At 34.7% G+C, this 13,083-nt stretch overlaps 1 protein-coding gene across 1 annotated transcript in view; it reads left to right on the top strand.

The window, feature by feature from the left end:
• LOC117114241 (63 kDa sperm flagellar membrane protein-like) overlaps positions 1 to 1,269 on the top strand; it is a 34,071-nt gene extending 32,802 nt beyond the window's left edge. The window contains exon 3 of the mRNA XM_033257844.1: positions 749 to 1,269. Coding sequence (XP_033113735.1) covers positions 749 to 1,078 — 330 coding nt within the window. The 3' untranslated portion in view covers positions 1,079 to 1,269. The remainder of the gene's footprint in view (positions 1 to 748) is intronic.
• The last annotated feature ends 11,814 nt before the right edge of the window (positions 1,270 to 13,083 follow it).

Consider the following 13,083-nt stretch of genomic DNA (forward strand, 5'->3'; position numbering starts at 1 on the left):
ATATATATACAGCAATTTTATTGAATAATTGTTATTGTTACTGTCAATTACTCATTTCTAAGCGCATGATTTTGATGTATCTTATGTATTTTAATGTGTATTGATGTTTTGTTTTGCTTTTATATACTCTCCATTTTTGGAGGCAATTTTAAATAAATTGAATTGAATTGAAATTGAATTAATGGAACAAGCCCACGTCATGCTTGGCTGGCTAGTTTTGATTTACATTTCGTATGTCTAGTTGTTGTAAAATGTAATTCAAACCAATCATGCTTGGATGTTTTTAATTTACGTTTTGGAACAAAATTTGGAGAGGGCGTTTGATCAAGTCAGACCTACGTTTTGAATTTGAATTACATTTTAGAGAAATAAAAACTACATTTTGGAAAATTTGAACTACATTTTGATAAATTCTCCATAATATGAACATATTCCAACAGAAGAGTTTTTCTTTTATGAAAGAATACATATGATGAGAGGATCAAATTTCAGAAATTTCGTCTCAATCACGAGTCCATTTATATGGAAATTAGCTTAAATATGCAAAATAAGGATCACACCCCCTTTCTGAATGGAAACACTACTTTAACAATATTTTGTACTATTTACAGGATCACTGATTTTTAGCAATTTTAATTATTACTATATTTTTATACTGTACATATTACTAAATGACCTATTTTTTTATAAACTTTTAAAAAATCTATTTGCTATTTAATTGCATCACATTTTTTCATTTTCCCTATAGGATGAATGTTACGACAGATTTTATGGTAATACTCTTGATCCTGTTGGTTCAGCGTGTTTTGACGATTCACCCGTAGGTAACACTATGTGTATAAGCTGTTGCCTGGAAGACGGTTGCAACTCTGATTACAAATACAGTTGGTACGTTATGCCCAACTCCAATAATTGGAATCCAGAAGTAGACACAGGGTATCCCGCTACTACAACTGCAGCTCCAACACTTCCTGGCGGCGGCGGCGGCGGCGGCGGCGATGGTGAAAACGGTGCTGCTCACCACACTATGGTAGTAACGATGAGCCTACTGTTTACAATTCTTCCCTGTCTTGTCTAAATAAATAGGACGAAGAAGATATAAAATAAATTTTCAACAGAGTTCTAGAAATCCCGATGGAGTATCCAATATTTAATTGAACATTCAGTTATACTTATATCTTTACTGACTTTCCATTGTATTATATATAGACCTATACTGATACAAAATAATTATACAATTAAATACCTTATATGAAATAATAAAAAAAAATAAAGCCAAGAAAGTAAAGTATATTTATTTTTCTGTTCTTAAATACCCGAGGCGGGTGGCACCAGGATTGTGTTTGATCTTTAAAGAATAATTTCTACTTATTAATTAATAGTGCTTTAGTTGTGATTGCAGTGGCAGTCCATAAAATTATTTTATGGGTCAAATGGCTAGACTACGTCCAAATCAATAGTTTCCAAAAAACATCGCTTTGTAAAAATAGTTTTTTAGTGCTTGGCGGAATGCCTAACATGAACAATACATGAACGAAATTTTGTTAAAAATTGCCATCACACAAACGCAAAATTTGAACGAAATCAGGTCAGGAAGTAAATGTCGGAGCCTTACAATTTATAATTGCTAAGGTGTTGCCGGACTTCACGGTATCTCTTCCTCGATCCTTTCTCTGCTCCTTCATGAACAAAATTTTCATCTCACTCCAACTCCATCATTATCATCATCATGTACTACTGTGTGTACCGTACTATCGCGAATAAGTTCCCCGTTTGAATATGCGCCCTTCTAACCTGAACATTTTCTTAAGCGCCCCTCTTAATTTGAATAAGAGATTCCTTAAAAAATATCAATCGTACGGTACAGTAAAGAACATCACTTAATTGACTTGAGTTGTGGAGTGCATTCACATTTTCTTCTTACGCCAATTTCAAAATGAATATATTCTGGACAGTGAATATTTTCCTGGACAGTATCTTTTTAACTTTCCTCTTTACCATTTTTCATTGAATCGGCTCGGAATTACTAGTCCTATTTCTCTCTTTCTTTTCCCGACAATTTGCATCTTTATATTTTAACACGTTTTCATTTGAGCTTGCAAGAAACCCTACAATTATCCTGCTAATCTCAATCGGCAGATGGCCAACACGCTTACCACCACCACTAATTTCGTCTACTGTTGTGTGTAAATACTCACTTCATTCTCTGGCCATGGACGATTATCTTTTATATACCATAACCATTCGTTTATCTGGGGTTTCCAGATGTCCTTACATAATTTTTTTTTTTCATTAAAAAAGCGCCCTTTGGATTTCCAAGTTGTCATAAGCATCCCCTCAATTTCAATGCTGTTTTTATCATAAACGCCCCGATTGAATAAGCGCCCCTCGAAAAGGTAAAAAAAATATTATAGAGTATACTCGCACAACGCTAAATGGAACCACAGGGGTATAAGATAGATGGAACGCATTACTGTTTACAGACGTGTTATCATTTCTTGCTCCCTTATCGGTTTTAAAATCAATGGCTTCGTTTAAGTCTAATTCTTATTAGAGGTAAGACCTCTTGGTGCCGAGTATCTTGGGATGAATTTGTTATTCGGGGTGAATTCCAGTCACGTCATGTCTATTTAACTTCTTAAAAAGACATGCTTCTTGGACAGTCAGGAAAAAAAACTGACATTCAACGTCGCAACAGAGCCGACAGAACCGGACCACTTTTTCTAATAATTCTATTACTTTTTCAAATAAATACATAAAATCTATACATTATATGAATTTATTAATGATGTTCGCATCACAATGTCTTTTTAATGCTACATTAAACAAAAATCCATCATGTGCTTGTTTTTGTTTTGCCTATGGACCTTTCAACTTTTTTGACAATACTTTTCTCTAAATTGCAGTAGGCCTAATTAAGAATGAATTAATTTATAAAACTTTGGGAGTTGTCTTCCAAACTGTTACAACCACTGTGTACGGGATCATTAAGCCGGTAAGATCATGGTAATGGTAGGCTAATTGTTGGAGATTTATATAGTGCATAATACGTGGTCTCTATGCGCTGTACTGAAAAAAACCCCAAAAAGTAAAATCTATTCTACTAGGTCAACTAAGCCAGAATAAATAACCTAAATGTTATTACAGAAAAACCAACACTATCACCTGAAATTTGAAACCAGCTACAAGAGTGGTTAGCAGGTACATTACTCACAGGTGCTCGGATAGTGTTGGCTTCTGGACTAGCCTTTCCTAGCAACACAAGTGGAAAATTAACAGATTTAAGGCTTCGCTTGAAAACAGAAAGCGAGGAAGACTTCCGAATGTAGATAGAAATTCCATTCCAAAGCTTGGAAGGAGCAACGCGGAAAGGCCTCTATCCGTATTTCAAGTGGCATCCTGTAGTAAAAGAACAAGAATTTTGAATGCAATGCGCTGTTTAACTGGTAGCCAATGTAGAGTTTTTTTTTAAAAGAATGGGAATGATGGTGCTGTCTTTTGGGTAGTTTTTTGACAAGACGGGCTGCTGTGTTTTTAAAAAGTATTCGTGGTATTCACGCAACAAATCGCGTCGGGCTGCGTCGTACGACGCTGTCTGAGTTGGCCTTTAGGCATATGGGGGGAGGTAGGCACTCTTAATGGAGTGACGCCCTAGTTCTCTTTATGCTAACCACGAAGATGTACAGTAAGTGTAACTGATTGGCTTACAGTAAACCTTCAAACTAGCGCAATATAAGCACATTTGAACTCCATCTAAACAAAAACAAAACAAAAAAAAAAAACAAGAATTAGGCCATTTTTAAAAATAAAGTTCTCTGAACGATAACTACAGAATAATTCTGTCCTTAATTTACAGTACACTGTAAAAACTGTATTAAGTCAAAAAAAAAATTTTCAAATAAAAAAAATTTCGCTTTACTTTAGGAATTAATAATTTGTGAAAAAAAAAATGATAGGCATGTCAAGTGTTATATTGAACAGTGGCAGATTCAAGAGGGAACCCAGTCAGCACTGGCCCCCAACCTCCTTATTTTAAATTATAAAAATAAAATGGAGAAAACAAACAAAATTGTATTCAACTTTTATTTTCAGAGTGCCAATTCCGGCCATTTAGAGGTGCCATAATCATATTTTTTTCTTATCTTAGCCCCAATAGTTATGAGGCTGGGGTGGATGGACATTCTATTTGCGCAAGACCCTTCCTGGGATCCTCTATTTCGACTTACTGGACCCGCCACAGTTGGAGTATCATTTCCCGAGTAGGTAAAAGAGTAATTTTTATCCATCGGTGGAAAGGTTTCGTCAGGGAATACCCATATCAAGGATCTTCATGATAAATAATTAATTGAGATCGTGGAAGCAATCTTTTTTTTAATTTAATTTCTTTTTCTTTTATTTTTATTCATCCACATATCCATGTAATGCCACGGAGTAACATAAGTTTTTGTTCACGTCTCACTAAGTTCAATTTTATTCAAAAACCTCCAGAAAGGAGAAACACAAACTACAAGCAATAAAATTACAAAGAAAACAGAGAAAACGGGAAACAAACAAACAAAACCCTCATCCAGAGGAGAGGACAACCAGAGTTAAAATGGTTTGGTGAGCATGATAATTAAGTCGAGGTTTCGTTGATTAATACATGTTTTCCTATCGATTAATGTCTTAAGACTGTCACAAATACCGTGGTTAATACAATCACTATTCTTAATTGAAGGCTTCAATTTTCGTCTATAGCTATAATTAAATAGTGTCGAGAAAAGAGAAATATCCAAGTCAACCAGGCCTTTCTTTATCCTATCAATAAGCGTGTTCTTGTATACCATGTTACCGTTAGCTTCACGATTAAGTAAATAGGCATAAAATTTCCTGGAGGTGGGGTCATTAGCAAATATTTTTTGACAAAAGACCGAGCTGGGATGACAAAATAATATCTTTAATCTTGGGCAACTTAACTGCGCATGTAACACAGGAGTCGACCTGCAAAATTTAGGGATACCAAGAAATGCCTTTACCAACTTACTTTGAATTTTATCCATGTTGTCAACTCTATTGATATTAATACATTGGCAACCATATGTAAGAATAGGAACAACTACAGTGTTCCAAATGTGAAGCTTCACCTCAGTACAAGAGCCCTGTTTACACATGCCGATACTTTGTAATGAAAAGAAGGCTTTCTGGGAATTACCGAATTCTCGCATCAACGTGAGAATTTCCCTTTAGATTGCTGTTAGGTGTGATCCCGAGGTAAGTTGTGACTTTCAAGGTATGATTATCTAATGTCTTAATGGGATTGAAACGTAACCCATGAGATAGTATGTAATTGTTGGCGTAATAAATAAGTTTTTGAAGACCAGACTTGTTAAAATAAATTATGCATTCCATTGTAGAAGTTATTTTTCTTCTAAAAGAGTGCGCTAGTTATTTTTCTTACAATTGGTATCAAACATATACCTTTCCATTTTGTAGAAATGTTTCATCTCAGTTAATGCATTCTTGAAGATAGGCATACAATTTTTGAACCTGCATTTATAAATATGGAATTTTAGAACCACTATTATGTTATTTAAAACATAATCTCTTTGTTCAAATTTTCCCAAAAGGATCATTTTTTTACTTAACACTAAATTTACATTCAAGGAATCATTTTACCCAAATCAGGAAACTGTTCCAGTATATCTTAATAATACCAAAGTCCCAAAATAAATGTATAATCGACTCGTCAAAATTCTTACAAAACATGCAATGAGAATTGTCACCTTTACCCATTTTAACCAATAGAGTATTCGTACATAAAATTCGGTTTAAAATTCTAAATTGAAACCAATGCAACTTAATTTCTTGGGTTGATTTCCAATTATATTCGCATATCTTGTACCATTGCGATCTTGTAATTTGCCGGTTTGAAGTGTCATTCGACTTTGAATACATTTGAAATGTACAGTTTTGGAATAAATAAGTGTTATAAATTTGTGTACAACCTTTTTTTTTTCTTGTTGAATACTTGTAGTTTTGAATCCTGTACATGGTTGCACCAATCTGTTTCCTGGTTCGTCTAACTGGTGGGAAAATTGCATATTTACACTTTTTAAACCACTAAACTGTAAGACATTAATTTTAACATCATAATCTTCTTGCAAAGCATAAAAAGATACAATTTTCAGGGGCTGGAAAATACTGGATCTAAACACTCTTTATTTTTTGGAACATATAATATTGTAAATTCTTTCCATGCTTTAATGACATCCTTCCAAAAATCATTTTTTATTTCATCAATAATGACATTCCAATATTTATTTGAAGAGTATTCAAAATTACATTCGGGAACAGACATGTTATTTTTAGAGCGTTTGCGAATAAATTAATAAACTGGATCATGTTAACTCCTCCCTTGTCACTTGGAAGCACCATTTGGTTTCTGCTAATGCTATCTACTTTGCTTCCCCAAACAAATTATAAAATTTTCTTAATGTGCTTACACAATATCTTATCGCTGCCTTTTAAAGAGCCATATATTCAAAAAGCTTTTGTTTTATCAATGTTAATTTTGAAAAATGTTCAAAACCCAGGAAAGTTTCGGCTAAAGTTGTCTCTGTGCCATCAGGTATAATATAGTGGTGTCGTCTGCATATTGTAAAATGTTATAATTTACCTCAGTTAACCTTAATACTTTTATTTGTTTATTATTATTTATTGCAATATTTAAGATCTGAGAACATAGGAGAAAAGTATATAGAGATAGCCCATTGCCGACATCCGGAGTTAATTTCAAAAACAAATTGCCATGTGCCCATTTACAATTAATGCAGATTGAGTTGAGTTGTAGAATATTGAATTCCACTTTTAGAAACTGTCACCAAAATTAAATAAATTAAACAACTAGAGTGCTGACAAGATGGCGGAGCAATGCAGAGTTATGTATGTGTACCATCCAAGATGGCCGTCGTAGTAAAGCGCCACCTTCAGTCTTAGTATGCATTATTATTACCATAAATAAGCCATCTGACTAACTATTGAGTAAAGGTAATAACAAATTATTAAACTATCATAGCCAAAACGAGGCCAAGTGGAGCATCTTATTCAAAAATGAAGTACCAAGGAATGAAAATTAAAATCGTGTACATTACACCCATACACCGCAACGCTCGAGTTTCAAACATATGGGTAACTAGCTGTACTGAACTTTCTGTGTAAGTTGAGGGTGCAATTGCAAATGATGGTGCTTAGGCGAAATTTGATTGGCTAAATTTATGGCAGTCATCTTGGATGGTACACACACAGCTCTGCGTATTTCGAATATATTGCAGTTAGCGCTCTAGTATTCTTATTATATCTCTATGGTTTTGGCATACTTTATATACCTGCAGTCTGATAGCATCGAAATACAGTCTGCCGCCCTCTGTCGCACAGGTTCAAGAAAGAAAGATGAGGGGTTAAAAAATCATTAATTTTGACCATGATGACGTTATCAGAATGAAAAATGAAGAACACAAGTCTGAAAGAGAATTGTCTCAGCTATAACATACTGGAATTTGGGAAACTATCGATCAAGGATAAGCGAGATACGCTCAAATACGTATTTTATTAAATGAAGTCAGATAAAATACGCATTTATTGAATTCAGATGGCAATATGATGACTTATAAGCCACAATGATCTATAATATCATATCTAAAATTCAGGTGCTTTCAGAATATGTAATAAAAAATGGGGGTCACCTTTCATCCTAAGGAGCTATAACTGATGAAAAATATTCATGATTTTAAGCATTATATAAATTTTGACACACGCGTACGCGCACATTAACACGCGCAAGCGGAAAATGAGGGTACGTGACATTTAACCTTGACATGAAGTTTATGCCCACTTATTATGATTCAGAAATGAAGAATGGTTAAGATGATATGGGATCATCAATGTTTTGAACAAAGTGGGGGGTCAGAAAAAACATTTATTTTGACCATGATGACGTCATCAAAATGTAAAAGAAGTCACATATATCAAAGAGCAATGTCTCAGCTATAACATACTTCAAATGTGTATTTTCAAAAATGACGTCATAGATAAAATTCAGTGTTTTTGTATTCAGATGGCAATATGATGACGTCACAATGTCCGATCAGCCATTATAATCTATAAAATCATATTTACAACTCATGTGCTTTCAGAATATGTATAAAAATTGGGGGTCATCTTTCATCCTAAGGAGCTATAACTGATTTAAAATAGGACTGATTTTAGCATATTTTCACTGAATATCGATACACAAACGCGCGCATAGATCCCTATGTCTGATGCGCACCTACGGCATTGCTATTGGCCATAAGATGACGGAAAAGATGGAAATTTGTGAAAACAATTTCAGGAACCCGAAATATTTTTTTTTTTAAAGTAATTTCTAGCTTCCGTACGTGCTGAGTGCGTAGTGGAAAATGTAGTAAAATTTTACAATGCTCAGAATGGCCTGAAACGTGCTCTAATTTAGTGAAAAAAAAAAGTTATTTTGAGCATTTTAAAAAATTGACGCACGTTTGCGAGCGCGTTATGATGCGCACGCGAAATATTTTGGTACGTGATATTCAACCTTGACCTGAAGTTTATGTCCACTAAACATGATTAAGAAATCATATTAGGCTGATATGATCGATAATGTAAAAACGCAAAATTGCCCGTAGCTGACGTCACGCAAGACTGAGCATGTTGAAAAGCTTACTGTGACTATTCCAGGCCAAGCCAAATGTTTTTTTAAGCTGGCATGTGCGTAGCTCGCGGCGATTTTGAGATATCTTGCGAACAGGAAAGGGGAGAAAGAAAGAAGAATAAAAAGATGATGATGAAGATCTCTGACAATAACAAGAGGTGATCCGCTGGTGAAGCGGATCACCAAATATCAGGGAGAGTTATGCTTAACTCAATGAAGAAATGGTTAAATTTTGGTAACTGTCCCTAGTAGGGTGTGGATGTGAGGACCAATTATAGGATTTTAGTGCAAACGTTCTAGACAAGATATTTTAAAAACTAATCAACTGATATGAATGAAAGTTTGGTGAAAGTTTAACCAAGTTACAAAGAAGACATTATTAAGTGTTGGTGACGATCCAAATTCGAGAGTGAATTTGAGGATAATTAAATATCCTAAGGTCCCAGACCTAAATATCTCTGAGAATAAACAATGGATCTAAATTTCCCTTTCCACAATAGTTTGTCAAGTTTCGATGATAAATTTTTCAATTTTGGTAATTTTTCTTTTCAATTTTAAGGTCCCGCGTGTTGCTTGTGTTCAAAATATCCCAAAAACAGCGGCACAGATCTAAATGGCAATTACAGGGATTGTTAGGTATGACCTAAGGACGAGGTGATTACATTTTGGCGACCAGTCGAAGTAGGGTGTGGATAATTATGATCATTTAAAAGAAATCGTCCCAGACCAGATATTTCAAAAAACAATCAACTGATCTGAATGAAACTTTCGTGAAAGTTTAACCAAGTTACAAGGACGAAATTATTAAGTGTTGGTGACGATCCAAATTGTGGTGTGTATTGAAGGGGCAATAGGTCACAGACCTGAATATCTCAAAATTTGATCACTGGATAAAAATGACAATTGGCAGAATAGTCATGTCAAGTGTTTCAATTTTGGTCGCAATCCGAAGTAGGGTGTTGATATGAGGACCATTTAAAGAATATGTTTACCGTATTACCGTAAGGCAGAAACAATAGCATGATGGATATATAAATTAGTGCAATTACAGTAAAGGTGTATAGCGTTTTATACTTCACTTTTTTTGGAAGTTATTATATCTGCAAGGATGTCTTTTCATTCGTTTAAGTGTGTGTGTGTGTGTGTGTGTGTGTGTGTGTGTGTGACGTTTTGGTGTTTTCATGTGTTTTGTGTGTGTGTATGCGTGTGTGGGTTTGTGTGTTCGACATATCTCAAAAAACGGCTACACAGATATAATTGAAAGCAGCAGGGAATGTTAGGTATAACCAAATGAAAAAATTATTAAATTTTGTGGACTGGCCGTAGTAGGGTGTGGATGTGAGGACCATTTATAGAGATTTTAGAGCAAACCTCCTGGACAAGGTATCTCAAAAACTGATCACCTGATATGAATGAAAATTTCGTGAAAGCTTAACCAAGTTACAAGGAAGAAATTATAAATCGTTGGTCAAGATCCAAATTCGGGGGTGAACTTGAGGGTCATTTAAATTTTAAAGGTCGTGCTTGTTTCTTGTGTTCAAAATATCTCAAAAACAGCTCCACAGATCTTAAATGAAAGTTACAGGGATTGTTAAGTAATAGCCACTCTAATAGGCCTACTAAAAGTGGAAATAGTGCCCCTCTTTGAAATAAAAAAGTGTTAGGTTACACACTGTGCGTTTTTAAACAGAAGTGGAGCGAAGTGAGGTGCGGTGGGTGGTATTGGTGGTAATTGAAGTAAAATAAGAACATTTTGGGAAATTTATTTTACTATAGAAACGGATTTGCAGGCGGCGGAGATATGCTCTCTACTGAGTGCTCTTGTTGGGAATATTTTTAATGCATTTTTACATTTTAACATGTGACGCTAAGAACCAAATCCCCATATTTCTACTTGCATAATATTTCCACTTCAACAACAATACATGGCGTGGCATTTTTTTTTTAAATGTTAGCTATAAGAGTAAAACGTGCCAATGTGTTAAGAAAGGATGGCAGGTGTACAACTGATACAACGGTCCTTCCTGCCGACAAAGGCAGAGCTACTGCCATTCTGAACACACCTGACTACGAAACTAAAATGAGCAACCTTTTATCGGACAAAGATACCTACAAACAACTAAAGAAAGACCCCACCCCTATTTTTAAACGGGAGTTAATCAATTTAATTCGTAAATGGCAAAATGAAGAACCTATACCGAAGGCCACTAAGGATTTTATGTACCCTACATCAGAGGAAGTTCCTAAAATCTATGGCACTCCTAAAATCCACAAACAGGAAATACCTCTTAGGTCTATTGTGGTTAGTATAGGTAGTGTCACATATAACGCATCTAAAATGTTAGCTACCATACTTGGTCCGTTAGTTGGCACCAGAGAACACCATATCTCCAATAGTCAAGATTTTGTAACCGAAATCAAATCACTAATCATTCCTTCTGGTCACAAAATGATCTCGTATGACGTGTCTGCTTTGTTCACAAGCATTCCGGTTTACGAGGCAATAGAGGCAACCAGAGATTATTTAGCACATACCACCGACCATTTAATACCATCAGATCCTTTTTAGTACACCCCAAAGACAACACTCCAAAAGCCAACATATGTGGAGCAATTTATAAAATCTGTTGCCCGGAATGCCCTGCCATGTGCGTTGGTGAGACAGCAAGAGCAATTGGCACAAGATACAAAGAACACACCAGACAATCTGGAATAATCACAGCAGTTGCAGAGCACATCAAATCAACGAAACACATCATACAAATGGAAAACATGGAAGTAGTGTGCGGTGAGGGACAATACTGGAAAAAAATAAGGGAAAGCATTGAGATTCACACCCAGAAGCCCACCCTTAATAGGGACACAGGATATGACCTACCAGCCATCTTCAGGGACCTGCTGTTACGTGACTGTTCAACCATAGAACGGTCACAAAACCAGTAAGGTAGTTCCCTGAATTATGCTGTTGTGACAACAGCGAAAGCTCGGACTCAGAAAAACGAAGACTCTGAAAGGTAACATTCACTACAATACTTCTGGTGTACTTAAGGTGACACATGACTCATCATGCACCTCCACCGAATTTACCCTTTCAGCAATCTTTAACAGCCAGACGACAACATATTGTCTTTGCGGCCCTCGAGGAGGCGGGCATAGACAAAAAAGTAGTCACTTATGTAATTATTATCATCAATTAAAGTTTGTTAGTAGTGCAGATGGTTTAAAATAAATACCACGTAGTAAATTACCGTATATAGGCCCTATATGAGATTTTAAATAATGTGGCGATATATATTGGTACGTATATTTGTATAAATGATTTCTGATGTTAACTGTGAAGACTGTGCAATGTAATAATACTGTGGCCTAATTATATTATAGAATAAGTAGGCCTAATATAAACTAAATAATTTGGTGTTACATTGGTATTGGTAGAGCATGTATATAAAATAATTCTAAATGTAGTTAATGAGATTTTTTAAATGTAAATTGTATTTACTGTACATAATTCAAATGGGCAAAGTACAAAATAAAAATTTAAACAAGATTTTTGTTTTTCTTCATATTTATGTCTCAATATTTGCGCTTCATTAAAAGACAGTAAAATATTTGTTTATTTCAATTAACCATACATCATACTTATCAAAAATTTCATCATTACTATCAAAAAGAAACACATATACATATCAATGTATAATAAATAGTAAAATGTTAAAAAGTACATATCATTGATATTTTAAACGAAATTAACCTATGAGGCGCCAAATGTACTTCCATTGTTTAAAAAAATTATATACATGTAGTTCATTATTTAATATATAATTCTACATTTGTTCGTTATATACATAGGCCTATAATTAGTTATTCGGCTCTCTCTATGGAAGCTCTATAATGGCCGTATTCGATGGTCGTTCTTCGTTAAACCACGCCCACCTGCGCAGCTTTAAAATCCTACTTCACGAAGACGACCAGTCGAATTAAGCGGAGGTCTAAGAGCCTAAAATTGTACACTTACATTCTTAAGTCTGTACACACTAAGCAGACCTTGTATTTTTCGCTTGCTTAAAATCATTAGTAAACATATTTTGTTGGTGTGCTCTTGCAAATTTACTGCGGTCACCTTCAAATTCAAGATGGCGTCCAAGATGGCCGCCATAAAAATGTTGAAACATATTTTCATGAGTTACTTTTGAAATAGCCAATCAAATTTGTTGTAATTAGTGTCATCTGAAAGAGAATTAAATTGTCTTTCTAAAATAAGTATAATTGTATTATAAACTTTGTACAAAATGTCATATTTTAAAAGAAAAAGATACAATTTTGTGAAAAAAAAAACATAAAATTTGATTTTCAATGGCCTTTAGTAAGGCATGAAGCCA

The sequence above is a fragment of the Anneissia japonica genome, unplaced genomic scaffold (genome assembly GCF_011630105.1).
Source record: "Anneissia japonica isolate Jap-2015-1 unplaced genomic scaffold, ASM1163010v1 scaffold1525_len913038_cov183, whole genome shotgun sequence".
Lineage (NCBI taxonomy): Eukaryota > Metazoa > Echinodermata > Crinoidea > Comatulida > Comatulidae > Anneissia > Anneissia japonica.